Source organism: Anser anser (assembly GCF_964211835.1).
Source record: "Anser anser genome assembly, chromosome: 1".
Taxonomy (NCBI): Eukaryota; Metazoa; Chordata; class Aves; order Anseriformes; family Anatidae; genus Anser; species Anser anser.
In genome coordinates, this window is record NC_139720.1 from 4,353,527 (window position 1) to 4,376,568 (window position 23,042).

At 43.2% G+C, this 23,042-nt stretch overlaps 1 protein-coding gene across 4 annotated transcripts in view; it reads right to left on the bottom strand.

The window, feature by feature from the left end:
* Positions 1 to 23,042, bottom strand: part of SFMBT2 (Scm like with four mbt domains 2) — a 117,795-nt gene that overhangs the window by 17,939 nt on the left and 76,814 nt on the right. For all 4 annotated transcript variants that reach the window (XM_083840518.1, XM_083840516.1, XM_083840517.1 and 1 more), the window contains 7 exons: positions 22,688 to 22,770; positions 20,891 to 21,017; positions 14,595 to 14,708; positions 13,280 to 13,322; positions 12,641 to 12,711; positions 11,339 to 11,478; positions 4,085 to 4,194 (listed from right to left, as the gene is read on the bottom strand). In XM_083840518.1, coding sequence (XP_083696644.1) covers positions 4,085 to 4,194; positions 11,339 to 11,478; positions 12,641 to 12,711; positions 13,280 to 13,322; positions 14,595 to 14,708; positions 20,891 to 21,017; positions 22,688 to 22,770 — 688 coding nt within the window. The remainder of the gene's footprint in view (positions 1 to 4,084; positions 4,195 to 11,338; positions 11,479 to 12,640; positions 12,712 to 13,279; positions 13,323 to 14,594; positions 14,709 to 20,890; positions 21,018 to 22,687; positions 22,771 to 23,042) is intronic.

A 23,042-nucleotide genomic window follows, 5' to 3' on the forward strand; every position in this document is an offset into this window, starting at 1 on the left:
TTTGATTCAAACCCTGCCTATATGGACCATTGCAAATGCCAATAAAATAAATAAATAAATAAAAACTCTAAAGTTTTCATCAAAACCTTGACACCTTTAAAGCTACTCAGTCCGTCCTGAATACCAAGGATTCTGCAAATACTCCTAATCTGGGTAAAATCAATAAAACCATGGTAGTTTACAGTGGTAATTACACTAATTCACCCTTGCAGTGCCTCAGAAAGTAGGTAGCAGAGCTGATGCAGAAGACAAATCACATCACATGAGCTGTAGATTTGTACTGACATTTGAGGACCACCCTTAATAACCGCTTGCTACCTGGAGTTGCCACCACTCCACAGCTTGGCTCTAAAGATATTATGGGAGACTGTGACAAAAGCCTTGTTAAAATCAACACAAATAACTTTCACTGGTTTTCCCCCAACCACCAAAGCAGTCATCTCATCACAGCAGGCAGAATTTGTCCTTTGTAAGTCCATGCTCAGTCCTCCCAGCCACCCTCTGGTCCTGCATGTTCTTGGAAATAGCCTTCAGGAGGCTTTGCCTAATAACCTTTCCAGAGACTGAGGTTATGCTGACCAGCCTGTAGTTACTTGGATTCTCCTTCTTGTCCTTTTTGAGGTGCAATCTGATGTTTGTCTTGATCAAGTGAACTTTCAAATATGACAGAGAGTGGCCTTGCAATGACATTAGCTTGTTCCCTCAAGCAGAGCTGGATGCATCCCATCTGGTTGCGTGCACTTGCATACATCCAGTTTGCTTATCTCGTCTCTAGGTTCTCTTCCACCAACCACGGGTAATGCTTCACTCCCTCAAACAGGGCTAGGAACCTGGGAGGCCTGAGAGCAACCCTTGCCAGCTGTTGAGGCAAAAGCAAGCCAAAGAAGACATCAAACTCGTCAACACAATCTATTGAAAATGAAAGGAAGTCTTGTAAAGCAGCCACAGTGAAAAGACTGTGATTTGGGATTAATATTCCTAGAATTCAGCTACTGGATTTGTAAGTCTCAGAACTTCATTTGACAAGCAGTCCAGGAATACGCATCTTTCATATTTTGATTAACTAGGCTTCAAACAAGACACCAGATAATGTTCTGCACACAATGGTACTGTTTATTTACAAAGTCCTGTAAAAACGGGTAAGCCCTATCAACCCCGCTTACAGCTGTTAGAAATGAAAGCCTTTGTATATAAGATTGGGAAGCCAAATCTAGACGTAGGCACTGAAATTAAAGCATCAAAAACAGGAGGGCTGAATGCCCACAGCTTTGTCTATTCCTCATAGGAATTCAGGGGATTGGGCCTGACATTTCTAACTCATCATCACCAATAAATCAGGTTTGACTATTTTCACAGAGAGCCAGCAGTGCTGATGGGAAGCAAATGCCATCAGACATTGCGGACACATCTCTTTGGACAATCTAAATTGTTTAACTTCTTTGCAAGGCTAGCGTAATTGATTCTGCACTGGTCACTCTTGACAGTAGCATAAACTAAATGCAGGTTGCCCTAAGACTGGGTTAATGCATTCGTGGCAGTGAATGATTTGGCATTTGGGCCAGTGGGGAAAATAAAACGCCGCCTTCTCACCATCTTCCTCCCTCCCCTTTGCTCTACCCTACCACAACCATCGCCGCAAACAAACAACAACATTGTCGAGATCTAAGGAGTTGTCAGTTCGCATCAGAAGGAAGGCGGTGACACGACATGTCACATTACAGCGCCGGCGCTCCAGCTGGCTGCGGAGCTGTCATCATTAGCAGCAAGACACCACTGGGAGCTGGCATAGCTGGAACTCGATGTAGACAGGCGTTTGCTTGTTACAGGTCTCTGTTTAAGATTCCGGAGCACAACAGACTGTCATACCTGATGTAGCATGGCATGTGCTGTTTGCACGTCTCAGGGTAGCTGATTTCATAAGCATGTTTCCTTTTCTGCTTCTGCACAAGCAGATGTAATTAAAACCCCAGTAGGCTTGATGAAACAGCTCAAGTAAACCCAGGACGGGAAAAAAAAATCCTGGGGTAGTCAGATAGGGCACGTCTACCCTTTGTTACACACCAAGAAGTACTCAAGGTACCTGCAGGCAAGCCGGTACGACCCATCAGCACCACTCTGTGCTCCAGCCCCAGAAACCAGAGAGCTGCAGCTGTGTGGTTCTCTCCAGCACCATTAGCTCTGCCTCCTAAGGAGCCAGAGGACAACGCCATACTGAATGAGAATATATTACTATGCTTAGAAGTCACTCCAAGACTTGCTGTCCCAGCTCTGAGACTGTAAAGATCCACCCTGTGGCTTGATAAAGTTGAAAGATGCTGTTCGACTTGCTGAAGAGCTGAGATTGCTGCCTCCTAGGGTAGCCATCATACAGGAGCACACAGCTTGTGACTGTCTGGCCAACATTGAATATTAACCTTGGCATACTTTTATCTGGCAGGCTATACAGGTAGAAGATATAACCCAGCGGGCTGGCTGCCCTGCTAAATATGTAGGAGAAGGAAAAAGACACAGAAACAAATGGGTGGAAGTGCCACGGAGGAAAGTAGAGGAGATGGAGGTGGTCCTAACAGTACAACTAGCACATCACGTAACAGTGAGGGATGGTAAGTGTAATAAGGATTGCAGCAGCCTTAAGAAGTACATACTACTGCTTTTGCACCACATAGATACTCACACTCAACTGAAAAATCCCAACAAATTTCTATTTTGAACACTGCTACTAGGAAAATTGCCCACGAGCTTGAGTCTTTGCAGGATCAAACATAAAAATGGAGCATTACAACTTGATTTCACAACTGCTAAGTACTTTTTGGAGTGCATTATCTGTTGTTTGCTAGTACATGGTGTGGGAGCCCAGAATCAATGAAGTCATCGCCCATGACCTGGTTTTATTTTTAACGAAAATCTGCATGCACAAGGATGACTTTTGGATTCCCATCCACAAAATTTCATTTGATGAACACAAAAGCATGACTTTCCACATGGGTGAGAGAAGCAAATTAAAATAGGATTTTATAGTAGCTTCTCAATGCTAATTGCAATCCTCCTTTCCAGTTTCTGATTGTGCGGAATAAAAGGTTCTCAATTTTCTCCCTCAATCAGAGCACACAAGAGCTTTCTGCAGTATCTGCATGGCCAAAGATCAAATACAACAGCAATCAATAATTCCATATTTGACAGCAAATCATTGTAAATAACCAAAACAAAACTGCTTTTATTTGAAAAGGAGTAACAGAGTTCAGCATAAAGGGTGAAATTCACTGCATTTAATGTCAGCACTCAAGAAGTCACAGCTATCAAGCTGGTCAAAAAGAGAGAGCTATCTACAAAGAACTATTTGTTGACCTTTGTCTTAAAATGGGAAGAATTGCTTTTTGGGAGGGATCTGGAGAGAGTATTGGTGATTCTCTCCTCTTTTAGAGGAATAATGGCTCTTGAGATACATACTACATACAGTGCCCGTATATAAAGAAGACATAAATGGTACATTTTAAAGTTGAAAAGGAAAACAGAGGTTTTTTTAGATACCAAGATTTCTTAAATATTGTTTAGATTTAGATAGAATTTATTCTAGAAAGGCATTAAAACATAATCTGAACCCCACATCTGCTAGTATTTTGTCCTAACCACCCTCCTATTTAAAAACATATCCCTGCTATATTGTTTACACTTTTTGTGCCATTGATTCTTGCCAGGTTCTTCTGTATTAGAGTGACAGGCTCTATATTAAAAGCAGCAATACTGCTACATTTAGAAAGCCAGGAATTGAATGAAATCAATAATAGCCAAGCTTATTGGAGCACCTTATCATAAAACTCAAGACTTCACTGAATGAACATGGCATTTTTCTTCAAAATCTGGATGGCTGCTTGGAGAAAGACAATAGAAACGAACCATTCAGGTGAACATTTCACTTCTTAAGTTGCTATAGAACTAGGCAGGTAGCTCACTGAAGCAAAATGATAATTAAAAAAGCAAAACTCTCACAATACAGAAAATCTCCTGCTCTTTTTTTTTTTCTTTTCCCCAAGCCAGTACAATTTCTGAAGCCTCCTATATAAAGGAGCACACACCGAAGACTTACTTTGCTTTGAGTGTTTCCTCTTGGAAATTCCACTGAGGGTCTTCCACTAGCTGCAGTTCTCGTAAAACACTCCCTGGCTTGTAAGCTGCATTGATCACCATGCTCAGAACCTATTGAGACATAAAACCAACAACACTGATGGATTTAAAAGCAATCCTTTACCACGCTCCCTCGTACTATATAAGCAGGAGAAGCGTACAGATGCCAATTTATGTTCAAGGACGCACAAGACAAGTGCTAGATGCAATGATAAGATGTCCCAGATTGAATCAATGTGCCAAACATGTTGTGGATGACACTTCAGTATGATACCATGACTGCATTAAATGCTGCTGGCCAACCCCAAAGATCTCCCATTAAAGGAACGCCAGTGTTATTCCTTGAGACAGGCCTCCTCACCCAAAGCAGGTTCCATTCCCTGCATCCACAGTGGCTCAATTTAGTAAAAAATGAAATTATCTCTGATGGCTCAGCCAGGGCCAAAGTCACATGGGGGCTACACACTGAACACTAAATGCGAAACTCACGTACTTAAGGTTGGCAGAACACTTAAGCATCTGAGTGCTGCATGCCTTGACGGTATTAACGGAATATTAATGAGGTCTACACAAAAAGAGTTTGCAGGAGGTGTGCCTGAGACCCAGTATGTGTCCACTCCTTACAATAAAACACATGTGCCAATCCATTTAATCCAAAGTGTTTGAGAATAAAAATAATTCCTACTATTCGCTCAGAGGATCCAAGCCTTAATAGCCTACACTTGGCCTAAAGAGATAAATACAAGAAAAACAAATCTCTTAATAGCACCAGATCATGTGTTTGAATACTCTGTATTGTACGCCCATGAATGACTCCACAATGAATCTGGATTGGTTTTGATATAAATTAGCTCTTTACCTAATGCCTGCTCTTAATTCTTCAGGGCCCTCAAATGATTTCAGTATGATAAGCATTAAGTTTCCCTAGCACCCATGTTTTTCATGAAAAACTGACCAGGTCATATTGCAAAGAGCAACGAGTTTATATTAACATTTTTTTCTTCTTTTCCTTTTTTATGTTTTTCTTTAATAAGCCAGCAATCTAATGATTTGCTGGCATTTGGAAAACCTTGATGGGTGGATCATTTTCAGGCAAGGGCTTTAATTCATGTCGCATCGTACCGTGTAAAACAGAAGTGGTTTGAGTAGCCTGTCTAGATTATTTAATACATGCAAAATTTAATTTATTGTTGGTCCCTTGGATAAACGACCGGAACCAGTCGTCAAAAAGATGTAATTAGAGACACTTAAAGCAATGCCTACTAACAGGAGCCAATGCCTTATGCAGCTCTGATCACCTGCACATCTCAAAGCGCCCTATGAGCACACTCATCTCACACAAGGGGAAACTAAAATACAGATTTACCCACAGTTCTCCATCTGGTTCCTAGCTTGTCACACAACCTGAGATTCCCAAGGGCTTTGATTCCCAAGAAAACAAAAGAAAGCTTCTGAGCAACTCCATCCAGTTGCTCATTCACATCTTTTCTCATTTGCTACTCACCACACAAACAGATGCAGCACTGGTATCCAAAACAGATACCGAGACCCAATGCAGGAAAGCCAAAAGTGGGCTTTCAAATAAACACAAAGTAAACGGGTGGCTCCCATGCTCATTCATAACTCATGTGTTCCCCTCCTGATCTGCAAATCCAGAGGGTTATTTACCACCTCATCAGGTGTCTGCTGGGGATGGTCTCCTTCAGCATACTTTGACTCCCACCCTGTTTGCTGGTGAAAGAGCCAGGAGCAGAAAGCAGGGGGTTCTTCCACACCAATTCCCATAAACAGTGCTGCCCTGATCCTTTATCAGTGCAATGGTGTTTGTATGAGTTGTCAAAACAGTTAGGAAGTGAGCAAGAAAAGAAAATCCCACCCTGCAAATAACTGTTTGGCACTGCCTGAGCATTATCCTGGACACCTAATCAACTCCAGCCCTGCAAAGAAAACACAATGCCAGTACTTCTCTCAAAGGTCGCTTGTCATCACCAGGACCCTTGCTAAACTTCTAAACACAGTTTTCAAACGAGTGTTTTGTAAGAGGAGTCATTTCCCTTTAACTGAAGATATTTTTTTTATTTATTTAAAAAAAAGCATTAGCTCTTACCCTTCTTGTATCTCAAATTTAAGTCACTGGGTCTGGCATTTTACAGTGCAGCAGGAGTCCATTACCACATTAAATATGTTACCTTCTAACAACATTCTCTCTTAATATTACACACTGCTAAACACTAGGAAAAAAATATTACTTTTATTCTTGCACAAAAATTAACTGGGATTAAAGGAAAAACGGTGAAGAAACCTAGACCATTTTCCAGCTTTCTCTGGAGATGGAAAGTCCCTTCACCCACATCAGATGGGTTAAATTTGAATCTGATTCACCAAATTCCCTTTTGCTGTAGTGTGAATACTGCGAGGTTTTGGTAGTTTATTTTCAAGCCCTCTCCATCAAGCAAGGTTTGGGTAGAGCAAGCAGTGCCTTGGAGCAGGATGGATGAGACAACACCAGCCTTTGCTACTATGCATCTATGAAGTTTTATTTTGCTACTGCTGAACTTTCAGAGTCAAATAGGTGGAAGTCACATTGGTGAGCATGATCATGCAGCAACATCATGAGCCTCTGCCCAACCTTATAAGCACCATGTCTGGAAGTGTCTGATGCCACTGGGTACTTCGGCATCTTTCTTCCTATCAGAGATTGGTGGGATTTGCAAATTTCCCATCACTCGACCCCTCTTCATTGAAGATCACAATTCTGGATGAAGCTTTCTGAGGAAATATCACTAATGAGGTGATATCACAAAACAGCACTATGCCTCTTCTCCTCTTCAAGAGCCCTACAACCAGCATCCTTCTGAGGAGAAACTCAATTTCCTCCTCTGTCTGAGATGTGAGCCCACTTCTACCTAACAGGAGAGACCCTAATTCCCAGGCTAGCCTCAGACCAAACAGTAAGAAGTTGTTTCGTTTTACTTGGAATAATGATGTGTCTGTGTGGCAGAGAAAGAAGAGCTATTTGATTCTCTCATTAAATGATAAAGCACTTAAAACTGAGCTTTTGCCATAGTCAAGGGGGTAGCATTCAAGTGGTGACATGCTTATGACAGTCTATGACATTTCAAAAATACAAATGGCCAGATACTAAGTTGGAGGATGTACTATAGATGAGTTGACTTCCATGGAGCAGTCTTGAGGGCAGTGTAAGTGAACTCTCGTATAAATACAGTTTATGTCTTTCTAGACTATAAAAGATTTTTGCTATCCCAACACAATGTCTTATAACTAATGATAACACCATCAACGTGACTCAATCATACACCTAAGGCTCAGTACAAGCTATGTAATTTTCTGAGCACCATGATTTAATTATGCAAATTTCTCCTAAGAAGTCACGCTGTGCAGAAAAATAAAATAAAATAAAAATTCAAGTTGCAGAATGTAATAGCATTCTTTCACAAATGCTGGCTCATTTTTCCTGTTTGCATCAGTGGCAAACGCTAACAGTCATGCTACCTTTAAGTCCATTTTCATCTAAATAGAAAAAGAGCAAAGTGTCTTAAAAATAGTAATAGCAGTAAGCAATGAGGTTAATTAATCTTTACAGCATATTTCCTTAAGATATGGTGGGTTATAGATCATCCGAAGTCTTAAAAAAGACATCTCATTATGTTTTACAGTGTTGCTGTGGTAAGTTGCTGGCATAGATAGAAGAACAGTTTGGTATTTTTAGATATTTTGCCCCAAGAACTGTATCTGTAGCTGACAGTGTGTTTATTTTAATTTAACTTAAAGTTAGTATTTATTACATATCTTAGCTACTACACAGCCACTACTTTCCAGCCCAGATGCAGCTGTTGGATGGCAGCAGTTGATGCCTCCACTGTCTCTTGGCTCCCAGTCTCGACTTCTTTTCCAAACAAGAATCTCAGGAATGAGATAAACTTTGAAGCTGATGTTAAACAACAGGCACTAACACACTCACTTGCCTCTTGGGGTGAAGGAGGCCACAATAAACCAAAGACTTGTGCTGGCACCAGGAGTAATGAACCACCAGGCTTTAAGAAGGATGAGGCATCATCCAGGCTTTGCATGGATGCAAGGATACATATGCAGTAACAAACACAGAACTAAAGCCAGTATTTTTGATCAAACTACAAAATACGTTGTAATTGCCCTCAAAATTTTAGAGAAATCTTGCTCAATGGGGGCCATTCTGGGAGGTACCTTAGCAGCTTCCTCATTGCAGAGCTCACAACCTCTGCATCCAATGCTGGGGCAAAGCAAGTGGGCAGAAATCAAGGGTATGCCTGTTGTGCTGGAAAAGAGGTGTTACACAAAAGCAAACCTATCCATGCTGCTTCTCTCCCAGCACCCAGGTGAGAATGGCCCAGATAATTCAACTAGAAGTAGGAGGTCCTAGTCCACACTACGAGGGTATCTCCCAACTTCGTTTAGACCAGAGCCAAGCAGTACTCATCCACAGCTATCTCATTATTTGTGTACTGAATGGTAGCACCAATTTATTTGGAGCTGGATCCAGAATGACGTTTCACTGATGGATGTAAAGAGGGGACATGACTCTGGGGGAAAAGATGGCTCAGGAGCAGCACGAATCCCATTTGTGTTGCATTTTTTTGATATATCCCTCATGGTCGAGTGCAGAGGAAGGCAGGGGATGGTGAGCTACTTGCTCAGCACCCAGCCAGGAGCAAGGTCTCCCACCACCTGGTACTAACGGAGAGAGGACATCTGCACTCTCCTTGTTTTAGGGAATCCAGGCCAGGGAATGGGGCAGGAGATGGTTATTCAGCTGTTTTCAGTCTGGGGTTTTCATCAGTGTCAAACACAACATCATCTCTATCACAGAGACTGCTGCCCACTGTGAACTAGCTCATGTCTGGCACAGGTTCAAATTTTAACTAGAACATCTCTAAAGGCAGAGAGCTGTGGCTGGAGACCAGGGTGATTTAAAAGGCTCCCACCAGACTGCTGATGTATCTGTTCTTCCTTCATAGCTGTTGTTTGGGGTTGTCTTTCCCACACTCCCCTGTGTGTTGCCAGAGTAAAGCCCATGTATAATTTATCTATTCCAGACAAGTTATGCTGATGCATAATTTACAATGGCCTGTAATTCTCCTATATAGTGAGACAGAGATAATTATAATGCATTTGCATTTTCTGGGCCATGTCATCAGTGGGTATAAAGCCAGACAAAGCCATCAAGCTCGGTACTGAGACTGGGCTTGGAGGGATAGGGACCTTTGTGAGCTGTGCAGCTCTGGAGAGCCTTGTGGCTGTGGGTTTGGGGTGGAGGAGATATCTCCTGCACTGCTCTCAGCACTCAGCTCTGCAATCTTTTTAGGTGCTCTGGTAGCTGATAAGATATTCAGTGGTAGGTACATTTTCCTTGCTGCCTCTTGCCTCCTCCAGCTGCTTGTGTATACCCATCCTCACTGCTGCCCATGGTTCTCTGAGCTGCTGGCACCTCTCTTGTCTTGGCAACTGCTGATAGGAACCAGGTGTATTTCCCCTACAGCAACACCCCGAATGCCTTCTCTTCACCCCTTCCAGAACCCAGACCTGGTCCCCATAGACCTAATGAGCTTGGATTTATCTTCAAAATACCACTAAGAAACACCGGGACATTGCCATGGTCCTGTTCTTTGGGAATTATTTATGTCTCCAAAAGCAAGATGCTCATGTCTTGTTGACACTGCTATTTGCTCCTTCAGCAAGGAATTCTACAAGAAGTCAGAGAAACTGGATTTCATAGAAAACTTTGGTTGGTTTCCACAGTCAGTAATAGGACCCATTCTTGAGGAATTTGGAGAAGCTGGTGTTAGTCTACACAACAAAGCCCTGAGACATGAGGGGAGGACCTGGCAGAAGCTTTGCATTACTTACATTTTCAAAATCCAAATTCCAGGAGGAGAGGGGGAAGAAACGTTAGCATACCCACTAGCTGTGGATGCCTCATGTTTCCCCCATGTTGCTTTTTCATTGCCTGGTTTTCAAGTAGCAGCAGATTGCTAACGCACCTCACCAGCACACCACCGCGGACTGGCTTTCAAATTTGGCAGCTGTCAACTTGTGCTCTGCAACCACTTTATCCTGCCTTCTGCTGAGGGCTATTTTTGATTTGCATTTTTTGCAGATCCAAGTGTCCCACCTGCATAAGCAGCTGGATTATTGGGCTCTCTTCGTGGCCTGTTTTTTTAACCATGTGAGACAACTGGCAGTGATGCCGTGTTTAGTTAAAGCAGCGTACAGAGGCAAGCAGGGAGTGAGGACATGGGAGTCACTCTACAGTACAGAACAAGCATGTTTTCAAATCTGGTGGGTGATTTGGGAGGAATCTCACATTTCAGGTGTTTCTGCCAAGGGATGAAATCCATCTCACTTCAGATAACTTAAACCTCCTCACTGAGCTGGGCACTGAGGGTCTTAAAAATACATCAGACAGACGGAGCCCTGAAGGTTCCCCTGCCTTTCCTCTGCAGGCAGAGGGAGCTCAGATCCACATCAAGTGGGGTTCATGTAGGTACAGACAAGAAAGCTGGAAGACCTAGATTACTGGAAGACCCCAGACAAGTTGAAATAGTGCCCACAGGACCAATGGCACCCCACTTATCCAACAGGACCATCTTGTCCTATCCCACTTGAAGTCATCCTGTCTCACATCTGTACATGGACGGTACACCAGTGGAAGCTGGGCACACCACAGCTTCCACTCAGCACATCACACACACACCCATGCTTAACTTTCTGTCCTGTTTCACGTTGAATCCCAATGATCTGAGTTCCATAAGACCATGGTCACACATACAAAGCTGTCCCCCATGCCAAATCTGATGGCTCAATAGTAGCGTGGATGCTGCGTTGCTTGTGCCAGGAGAAACAGGTTGATGGCTACAACCACAGAGGTCCTCTTCAGGGACAGCTCTGGCCAGAACATTAATTCTCTTGCACAGCAGCCACAGTTAGATGAAACTTGCTCCCAACCAAGAAAACTCCCCATGTTTCAGAAATGTCTCCTCTCGTGTTAAAACCCCCAATGCATGCACATACCCCAACTTCCCAGCTTGTGTTTTCAACCTGTGGAAGCTGCCACAGCATTCCAGCACAATTTTAGATACTTCCTTAGTAAATTCTGGGCCCAGCAACCCACGACCCACGTTTTCCCCTGAAGTCCTCCCAAAAGATAGCTGAGCCATACCTCTTTAAGGACCAGCACGCACTTGCCAGGCCCGACAGACTGAGGTAGCTCTGCTATTCTGCCTTTGTTTAAATATGGACCTGAGAAGCAGCGGTGGTTGATGTAGAGCTGGGGGCAGCAGTATCTTCCATTGATGGTGCCTGCAAGGAGAAAGTGTCATTGATGTGTGTGTACACTTTGGGACAATAAAACAAGGGTTATTCTTCTTCCTCCACGATGGGAGAAGGAGGAGAAATAAAATGGGGGTCATAAAAAGTCTTCCCTAAGATGGAAGGTAGAGAAGCCTCTGCTACTCGAATTCATTCAACACAGGAAGATTAATTGCTTTTAATGGTAACTAATACAGCTGCACACCCTACTGCATGGAGAATCGGGAAGGGATTTCGTTCATAATATGACCCGAGGCTCTTTCATAACTCATATCGCAGATGAACCTGAGCAACTCAATTGCAGCATGCTGTGAAGGGAACATGTTAGTTGCTTCTGACCAGGCATGTAATCAGCTCAAGGAGAAAATTCAGGTGAAGGGCTCCACAATCCCTGTTTAGCTGCCCTCCAACCCAGTAAGAACTTGGGTACTATTCCCCTGAAATGACACGGGTCTAACGAGCAGTTTTCTGTATCTGGGCTAATCATCCTGGGCTCCTTTACAGCCCATGAAGAGAAGCAGACACTTCCAGACACCATCCAAATGGCTGTCCACAATAGCTTAGATGATCATACCCAAAAAGAGCTCATTTGACCACATCTGATTATGGCAGAGAGCTGGGCTGTTGGCTCAGATACTGATATGTGTCCTATAGACATATGAAATAAAGTGAATTAAATCCTGCCCTTCCTGCAGTGTCTCCACAATTAACTGAATGAATATTGTACTCTCGGTGCCTCCCACCACCACTAAATGGGAGATAAATTTACCTTTAGCAGAAGTAGCAGCCATACCACATGGTCATGATGCTAACACTGGGACACATTAAGTCCTGGTGTAAGCAATTTAATAGATGCCAATTAGAAAGCCACATCCATCTCCACCAGAGCTTCTGGCCCTAACATCATCAGCTGAAACGGGCAAGTTGTAGGGGAACCTCAATAAACCCAGCAAGACACAGCATTCCCACGCAGAGGACTGGACCCTTGCATATTGTACATCTGAGACTCCCTGCACTGCCTTGTAGGTCTGCGCCCCCTGAGGATGTGGCCCTATCTCCCCACCCATACAACACACACACTCCGTTTTTGGGGTTGTCCCCCTCCATAAAGGCAACGGACCCTGGAGATCCCTCTGGTGTCAAGCAGCCTTACCTGTTGTGTCTGGCTGAGGAACCGGGCAGAGGTCATGAGGTATTTTCTCAACAGGCACTGTGGATGGTAACCTGTTAAAGAGCAATTTGGAGTATTGATTAGGGTTAAATGGGTCAGAACCAGCCTTCAGGCTGGACCATGAAATACACCACCATCTGCCTGGAGTGAGGATTGGAGATGCATCAAACGCAACCCTGCTTCCACACATTTTATCATAGTCCAGAACCTGCATATTGCAGAAGAAGGAGCCAGACTGGCCTGTCCTCCAAAAATGCACCCCAGTCCGTGAGCTTTAGCCCTTTGGACTGCAAATATTCACATTCAAGTCCTTTAAATTCTAGTGTCTGGGAACTGGAAGGGTTAGACGGGGAAATGCTCTCCTGGTGCACGCCTGTCCTACCCAGGTATCCCTTACTGGCCTTCAGGCACTGGATATGCCTGCACAGTCCCAGCTAGCAAAAATTTCTTTTACGTAGACTTTCTAATATGTTCACAAATATTCTAGATTTAAAGGAATTCCATTGCAACTATGCTGCAGTATCTGGGTGGCAAACTCACTCAGATGCTGTGTATTATTTCCCCTAGAAGACCTGATGAATCACCATAAAAAATATCACCTTAAAAAAAACAAAAACTTACTGCTTTTCTGGTTGCACAACTGCAACTCTTCTCTTCCTTCGCACTGCAAAAATGAAGCAAGAATTAGTTTTGTACTCTTCTGTCCTATAAAATACACCCATAATGCATAAAAAGCCGTATAAATGCACTGACTATAACACAATGAAATGGTACTTAATTACTATCACCATCTTTTCCTAGTATTTTTAAGTAAGTCACTACATCATTAAAATCTGCTTTAAAGATGTAATAATACATTTAATCCTTCCTCTGGAATGCTAATATTGTGTTTTATGGGATCAATATAAAAAAATTAAATAAAAACACAAATATTTTTCCATACAGAAACACATATGGATAAGATTACATTTTACAAGCATGATTACCTCCAGCATAATTTATCCCTAGCTATAAATTGCGATAAGGCTGCATAATGTTGCCATAGCAGTATTCTCCCAAATTAGGCCCTAGCTGCCTGATTTTTAACTTAAGCATATTTAACTCCTCAAAAGGGCTGACACATTTTTAAATTTGCGTTTCAGATGTTAATTAATGTAAACAGCAAGGCTAATTTTTCATCTGGTGGCTTGAGATCAGGGTTGAATAGTTTCTGCAAGGAACAGGAGAACAACACCAAGCCACTAGGCACTTATGAACCGCCTTCAAACGTGAATGGAAAGGAAAGAAATCAGTCTTAATATGCACTGGAGGTAGGACAAAACACTGTGGGCTTGCTTGTGCCAAGAGAGATTTAAGTTAAACACTAGGAAAATCCCTGGACTCATAAGGGCAGTGAAATAGCAGGATAGATACCCTGGGAAGGTGGAGAAGATCCATGGTAAGAGGCCAGTAGACATTTCTCAATTTAGGTAAAGCTGTGTTGGATTCAGAGTGCCAGGATAGCCTCTTTATGTCCCTCCAGGCCTATACTTCACGGTTGTTTTGTTTTTTTCTCAATTCGAGGTCCTGTGTCCTTAATTCACTCAGTTGCCTAACTGAACTCAGCTCAGCACAACAAAACTTGGTTTCTCTTTGACAACCCTACTGCAAACCCACAAGCCACACTGTGCAATCCCAAACCACAAAATGGCCTTTCCCAGTGCTAACCATCCCATTTTTAGAAAGACTGATCACACAGACAAGTACAAATTATGTAATAGCAGTGCTGCAGCATCTAATTAGATTTATTACTGTTTATTACAGTATGCTTGCAGGCTGGTTACTAGTCCTCTAGTTAGGTTGGTAGTTTCAAGAATTGGATTACAGGCTGAATCCAAACTCCCTGATAAAACTGTTGATACAATATCTGTTCTGCTTGAGGTTTCTATATACTTACAAACAGCTTTGTGTGGTGGAGTTAGGTTATAAGCATTCGCTTCACACCAGCCAACTGGGAAAATGTCCATAGACTCTACATCAACTATATACTCTGGAGACGGCATCTGTAAACCTATAAACACAAATTTATAATGAAATTTGGACATGAGCTCAGAGCCACTCAAGCATTCATCACAAACCAAGGGAAGCAAATGATGGAACATGTAAAAATAAATCTGCTTCCCTGCATCAAAATCAGGCATCATTTCATCTTCAATTTTGCAAAGACAGCGATGATAAGGCTGTTGCATTTACAGTGAAATGTGATACTGGAGAAAACCCACATTAAGAGCACACTAGGGGTGTGTAGTGAAGCACCAAAAGCCAGTGAGGTTAAACACGCATGACTTTCCCGAACAAGACAGCCTGACCGATCCATTGGCTCTCTCGTAGAGTTGCACGAGCAAAGTAGCAGAAGGACAGTTGGGTGCTTACTCTTACTGCTAAGAGCATGCACATGGGATATAACATAATGGCAGCTAACGTGATAGGCCTTTATGCCCCAATGCTCCCCTGAAGCTTTTCTGCGTAGTTCTGCCCTCAAGCCACTGTTTTTAAAGGTGGGAGACGGCCATTCATCTGCCTAGAGGTACCATGAATACCCCTAATGCTCCTCACAGCACATGAAACTTGAGCTGATCACCAACAAGGCAACATAAAAACCCTAAATGGGATAGATGCACTAAGATCTCTGACATAGCACTGGCTCCAAATTCTCACGGGAAATTTCCACCTAAAGCCAATCTCTTCCAGCTTGGTTACTATGTCTCCTTCAGAAGACACTCGCCTGTCTTGGTTTATTTGGGTCTCACTCAAAGCCCACTGGAAATATTCCCACTAACTTTGAGGTCTTTCAGAAACAACTCCGGGCCCTGTGTCAAGACACCATTTAACGACTCCAATTCAACTCCATCTGTGCTTGTACAGCCTCATCAGCAAGTTCCTGTGCCTCTGCCATTTCCACGCTAGGACCAGCACCAGCATGAGACCATCTCCTAATAAAACAGACCAAAGGATTAGCAGCTTCCCCTGCAGCATCCTCACTTCTGCATCTGTTATAGCATCTTTGCCTCCTGCTTAGTGCAGCAGCGTTTGGCTGCGCTCAGCTAGATGACTACGGGGAGCTTCCCACTAATGAATGTTCATCAAGGGTTTGCAGTGTAATTGAAACAGTAATTGAACTTTGTGATGGGAATGGCATCAAGACTGAGTTGCAGCACTTGGATTGGTCTTGTCTCTAGCAATAAACTTGCTGTGTTTTTGAGAGTGTGAGGTTGTACTGAAAACCAAAGGAAGCAGGAAATTGGTGCTAGTGTTTAGAATGGTGGAGAAAAAATTAAAAATAAAAATAAAAAAGCAGTCACATTGTCTGCATAAATTCATGGATGCCTTCGTGGTATTCCTCTGAGCCCTGCATTGTGCTCATGCATCATACCTTGAAGATCTGGTCTCCTTCACCAGCATGCAGGGAAGGGAAGAAGAAAAGATGAAGCCACACAATGCAGGATGCAGCCTGGCATCCCCTGCACAAACATTTACCTCCACGAAGAAATACCAAATGGTCACAGCTCAGTTTGAACCTGACAGAAGATACACTCTCCAGGGTGCAAAACATTTTCACCCAATGCCACAAACCCAGCCAAGGATCAGATGTGAGAACTGCTGAAGTCAGAGGCGAGACACTCACAAGGTGAGCCAGCAATGGATCGAGTCATAAATAGAGCAAGAGATCAACACACTGAAATTTCAACTGACCTGGGAAAATCTACTGTTTTAATGACCGTAACTGTCCTATGGTGTTATTCTGATTCAATAACTGAATCAGAGGTACCTTCCTGCTCACAAACAATATATGTGGCATGAAAACTGTTTTTACCAGCTGCAGCTGCCCTGACGAGCAAGAAAGCACCACAATGTCTGTTCTGCTGCAACACCACTATTCTTCTTGTAAGACATAATCACAGCTATTCTGGTCTCACTTGCACTGCTTCTTCCCTTTGGCAATCAATAATCCTGCCTTCCACTTCCGACATCTCACTGCTTCATTTGGACTAACTCGTGTAAATGGAAACCAGCTTGTTTGGAACTCATTAGTTTCATCTGCTGCATTTTATGCTGCCATCTTGCTAGACCGAGAAATGTCCGTGAGACTTGAGAGGTTAAATAGAAAAACAGAGAACAGGGAGATTGGAAATAGGGTGAGGAAAATTTCCATCTCCCATTATAAATCTTATAGGATAGGCAGAATAGTGCAGCAACTCTGGAAAACCATCCGAGGGAAAATTATGGAACACCTCTCTGGAGTAGCGATTAACCGGAGAGTTTTCCTTAAATTCCCAGTCTGTGCAGAGAGTGTACATTATTACTTGTATAAATTCACACCAGAAAGTTTCAGCCTTAAAATCTAAAATGAACCTGTAAAAATTAACAATGCAGATGATGAGTAATAAAGTAGCAGCAAGTGATGGGATGTGCACAGCCTCGGATCAGCCCTGTACTTCTTTCCGTCCACAGGGGAACTATACTGCTGCTCATTAAATGCTTGCCCTGAAGTTTACAGAGTTTTGCTACTGTACAAAGCATGATTTATTAAGCAATGTTCCCTCATGTCTAACTCGACGCTGCTTAACTACTGCGTCCTGTTTTATGGCTGCAGTTTGGGCTGTCAAACAGCGAAACTGGGAGGGCAACAATGAAAGCTTCAGACGCGCCCATGATAAATGGTGGGACCCGAGGTCTTCAGTGATGGGCTCCCATGGCAGTTGGGAGTCTTGCTGCTACCAGAATATAAATAATCAGTTAGAAACAATAGTGTATTAATGGAGTTGAAAAAAAAACACCATGCCGTAGTCCAAGCCACATTTATTTTACAACTCTGCAAGCAGTGTTCTGCATTGTTGTTTTTTTAATGCCTAGTTTTAGGCTAACGCTGTGCATACTGCAGTCACGAATTTCAACAGCAGCAAAGCCTTCTTTTTATTTTTGCAGTCTTTTGCATCTTTTCCTTTTACTACAGATCATTCTATTCCTGGTATTGAGATATAAAACAAGTGTAAAGCATTTATATATAAGAACTCAAAAGGCAAGGACATACACACAGTATTTTTATGACAAGTTGTAAAAAAAACTTCCTTTAAGAAATTAAGAGAGTAAAAAGGCAGAGAGAAAGCGACAAGGGAAGGGAGCGATACATGTGCCTTTCTCCCTGCCTTTATTCAGGGCCTTGGAGGACTGGTTGATTTAAAGACCCAAGAAACAGCATTCCTTGTTCACTGTAATGGGCAGTTTAGTGAACACTGAGTCCCTTTGAAAAAGTATTAGAGATTAAAAAAAAAAAAAAAAAAGATTCTGAAAGATTCCCAGACCCCATCAAATCCATATAGAAAAGTGAAGGCACCTCCCAATATAAGAAGGGCATTTGTGAAAATGGGCCAGATTCCTTGACCACATGGGTGTAAATTCAACAATGGTATTAGTGAAAAGTGAATTTCAAACAACCATTAATTCCAGTTCTTTCATAAAAATATCTGCCAAGTGTCCAGAACAGGCTGCAGATGAGCTTTAGCTACCATAAGTCTGAAGGCAATTGGTTTTCACAGATGAAAAAAACAAAACCTGCCATTGCATGATGCTCTACCAAAAGCAGATGTACAAAGTTGTACCTGCTCTGCACACTGGAGATAAACACAGAGGGGACAAAGCTACATGCTGGTGATAGAGAAGGAAGAAGATCTCCCCAGATTTTAGCCAGCCCAAGATGCAGGGCTTAGAAGCAAAGACACAACAAGCACTAAGCAGCTTGTCTGCCAAGCTTTAGATCAGAAGGAATCTCTCTTTAGGTAGCAATTGAGTTATAAATCTCTGAGAAAGGGATTTATCGCAGAGGCACCGGGAGAACCTTGTCTACCATATAATGCTGATTCTGTAGAGCTATATGCCACCGAACATCTGCCTTTGTTACATTTCAGAACAAGCTGCTAGCACAGATGAGGTACTTTGGGTTACATGTCAATGTTATTACTAACTTTAAGGGCTTTGATCTGAGACCTTTCCTCTTGTACAAACTGCACTGCATACTGTCAGGCGCTGAAATACTTCTTGGGTTATTACAATCAATGCACCATGGTGCTGAAGGGAAAAGTACTTCCCCTGCACCAGGGGATGATGAAGCTGTTAGCATCAGTCTGGCTTTCAGTGTTTTCCCAGCCCCAGAAAACTGAAAGCTGAGCACCTTGCAGAGGAGAGAAGGTGACTTTTGTGCAGAATATGCATGAGACTTCATTTCCCATGGGATCTATGCAGAAACCCCTCGCCCTGACCCCTGAAGGTCTGTCCTTTCCTGATATCATGTGCCTGAGCATGGTTTGTACCCCATTAACATTTTCCTAGCTGTTTTACCCTGGAAGAGCCAAAAAAAATTGCAATAATGTCTGAGAATAAAGCTTCACCCTGCTTTCACATTCAATCCTGACAAGAGTCTGGTTTTAATGCATTTCAGCAGAATTACTGAGCCATCATCCTGCCCCCACAGGCCATCACAGAAGAAATGGGTGACCCCTTTCCTCGCTCCCAGCTCCCACTACATGGCTCCCATGGAGCTTGCGGGTGTCACTGGCTTTAGCAAAGGGAAGATGCTCTGTTTCCTTTCGATTCTGGTCTCTGCAGGGCAACTCTGTATCTGTAACTTAGCACAAACTTAATTTTTCCCCATCCCTTCCTCCTCTTCTTCGGAGCCTGGGATACCAACAGCATGCACTACACCTTTGGCTGCAGATAAGACCATGCCTTGCTTTCCTTCCAGATCACTGAGAAACAAATGCCACTGTGTTTCCTGGGCTTGTATGTAGCAAGTTTTTAAAAGAATGCTGCTCTTTCATCCGCCCAATCTCTCCCAGATGCCTTGGAACACCTAGTGGCATCTATCAGATATGCATAAGCAGAGCTACATGGTTTCTACCTATCAATACGTGGCAGCAAGCAAAGGAATGAAGGCATTTTATCATCACCCTTTCATCATGGTAACTTAACCAAATGCACTTTATTTTCCAAATGGGAGGGTTACAGCAAGATGTTCCCTTTTGACTGCGTCAGGGCTGGCAGCACAAGGCAGACACAAGCATGTCTCCCCCAAGCATTTATCCAGCAGCAGGAGCACAGATCGTACAGAGCCTGGTGATGGGCAGCACTCTGGGCCACCTGATGTGCCTTTGATATTTTCGTGGCTCCCCAGAAGAAAGCAAAGAAACATATGGCATTTGTAGTTGATGCTGACCCAATTACCATTGATTTCAGAGAGAAAATGAAGCCCTTATATTGACTGTAGATGAAGTTAGCAGCCTCTAACAATAGTGTGTTAGCTTGATGGGTAAAAATTAAAATATGTTGTGACAAGGACACAACAGCTTTATGGTTTATCACAGTGCTCATCAAAACACTTAAATAACCATGGCTTTCTGCTCTCAGTGATTTTACAAATAACGCTGTTTTTAAAGCAATAAGAAGAAGAAACCCTCTGCTGTTCTAAATTACCCTAATTTCAGACATCTTTGCTCAGATGAATTGAGGTAAAAGAAGTCCCAAGAGTAAAACCACATCAAAAATGAGCTCACCTATACCTCACTAAAGAAAAGGTAAAAATGGAGGGTTTGATACAGCATTATGCCCCGCTAGTTTTTCAGCATTCTCCTAACACTGCTTGTAAAGTCATTGTATTCTCCACAGACTGACAGCTTTCTAAACTATTTATTACAGTTACTGCCCACAAAAGCTCTCTTAGGTCAATGAAAGAAGGGAGACAATCACAGAGTGGAAGGATGTGAGCAGGCAATGGCCACGCTGAGGAACAGAACATGTAGCAGTATGGATCTAGGGGAAACAAAGGATTGAAAAGAAGAGCAAAGAAGGGAGGAAGGAGGTTGCAGGAGGACCTGAGATCCCACAAGAGCATGTTGGAAATATCAGTGGAAGTCTCAGCCATATAAACAAGGCAGACATCCCACCCATTCCTAGGACAGAGATCTATCATGATGGCAGTGAGATTTCTATAGTCAACAGAGATCACTCTAATAAAGTCCAGGTGGTTGGAGCGTGGAAGGTCTTGTGGCTCCCTCCTGGAGAGAGCAGAAGACAATTCTTGAAAACTTATATTACCGTTTAAAGTGTATAAAAGGGCAAGGCCGAAGGAAGCGATATTGGGCAGAGGATGAAGGACAAAACAGGGAAGGTTTGAGTGAACCACACAAATACAGCACGTACCTTCAAGGTGAAGCCACATTAATCGTCCTTTAACTGAGGTGATCGAGGCGACACATATCTCCGCAGGATTCCTGGGGTTCACTGCCTCCAGCTTCATGTTCTTCGTAAAACCACGACTGAAGGATGTCTGAAAGAGCCAAGGACCAACACTGGAACATGGCACTGAAGCACTGAATGACTTTAAATATTCTGCTGGGAAGCATAGCATTAGCACCGTCTGCTTACTGCTGTAAGTGCAGGAGACACCGAAGAACCCAAAGGAATCCAGGTTTAAAATGGAGCTGCCCTGGACATGCCTATGAAAATGCCAATGATGGTGACAAATCAGGAAGCAATGTAATTCATGGTTTACACCAATCTCTAACTCTGAGACCAGGAGGAGGTTATTCCACACCAGCAAAGCCTGGCTGCAATGGTCCCAAAATCAGTACTGATCTCCCCAAATAAGAAATAAAAGGACCAAAACATGGGGTCATGAGCTTGTGAGAATGCTACTCTGTCACTTCCAGGGTCCCCTCTCCCTTTGCTTAAGCTCAAGCGTTGCTTGGACTGTCCCAAGCCTTGCCCAGAGCACAGATCAGCCTCACCCCACAAAAAACAGACCTAGCCAGGACTGCAGAAAAGCAGGGTGAGTTTGTTTAAATGCTCGTTATGTTGCCTAACAAGGAAACCTCATTTATCATCACACTGCCTCCTTTCACTGCAGCTCGGTGCTGGAGGCTAATTTATACAGGATCAATGGCAAAACAGTTAGCTGGGAGTTTATTTTACTAAGCATTTGGTCATGTCAATCTATTTCATAACTGCCTCTCCTTGTTAAACATCCCCCCTGGGGAAACAGCTACAGCATACCCACTTCCAGCACCACGTCTGGCTGCACTAGGTGCGAGCTGTGCCTGCAAAAAGGCTTCCATCAAAGAGCTGCTCACAGACATGAAACAAATGGACCAACCTGCCAGGGAGGTAGCCCAAGCGGCAACAGTAAGATTGCATCTCTCTGCAGAGAACTTTGTTATCAGGAGTGAAAGAATAACAGACATGTTCATCTGATTAATGTTTCTTTGAAAAAAAAAAAAAAAAAGGAGAAAAAATAGCGCTTAGACCTGATTTAATCTTTGGAGAATATTACACAGAGGCTATTTTCAAGGCTGCTGGTGTTGAGAGCACAGATCTATTACTTGAGAAAAAGGAAGGATATAAAAAGTAAAGGGAGGGTGCTTGCACAAGTGAAGCTTTTCCACTGTATCAGTGCAAAGCAGCACTGCCCACCTTCCCTCTGCACTTTCAGAAATCTTAACTTGAAGTCCTCTGAGGCAGAGGTTTTTGCACAGGAAAGCACAATAAATGGGGCAAAGAAAACCTAACTCTGATTTGATTCCCAAGTCAAACTCTGTTGGTGGCACAGGTCTTCTGAATTCCTCAATAACAAGTGTTCAGGTCAGCAGTTCACCATCAAAGATTTATTCCAGGCCAGGCTTGGGCCACTATGGATGAGGAAAGCCACTTCACAGCCCCCATGTGCCATGCAGAAACACGGCTGGTGTGACATGGGACTGCCAACACTCTGCTTTTGGGAAAGAGATGAAGAGCAGGGAATCTCACTGAATCAGGTCAGGACAAGAGTAAGATCATATTTTTTCTCTTTTAGAGACAGACCTGAAACACTTTTCTGGCTTCCTTCCTATGACAGACAGACTCTTGGGGGACCTCCAAGAGTCTTGCTGCAGTTTTCTGGTGGAAGCAATCGTGTTTTACGTGTTCTGACGGGAGCAACACGGAGGCAAAAAGAGAGCTTACGTTTCTGAAGCACTGGTGAGGCGCTGCCTCCGCTCCGCACTGCTTCTGGTAATCGGCCCAGTCAAAGTCCTGGCCAGAGTAACCTGCAGGACAACAAGACAGAAAAACGTGCTATCAGCCACCGCTTCACATCAGAGGGAGAGCACAAATTGGGCCCCGAGCAGACAACCGTTTACATTTCAGCATCCCACCCTGTCTCAGTGAAATGTGCAGGACCAGCAGAGCTCCCTGAATGCCCGTTCCTACATCCTGAGGGCCAACACCAGCATCCCTCCAGCACCGACTTCTGCATTCCCCTTTGAAAACTTCACGTCTTTATTAAAAAGTAACAAAACATACATATTTTCCTTATTTT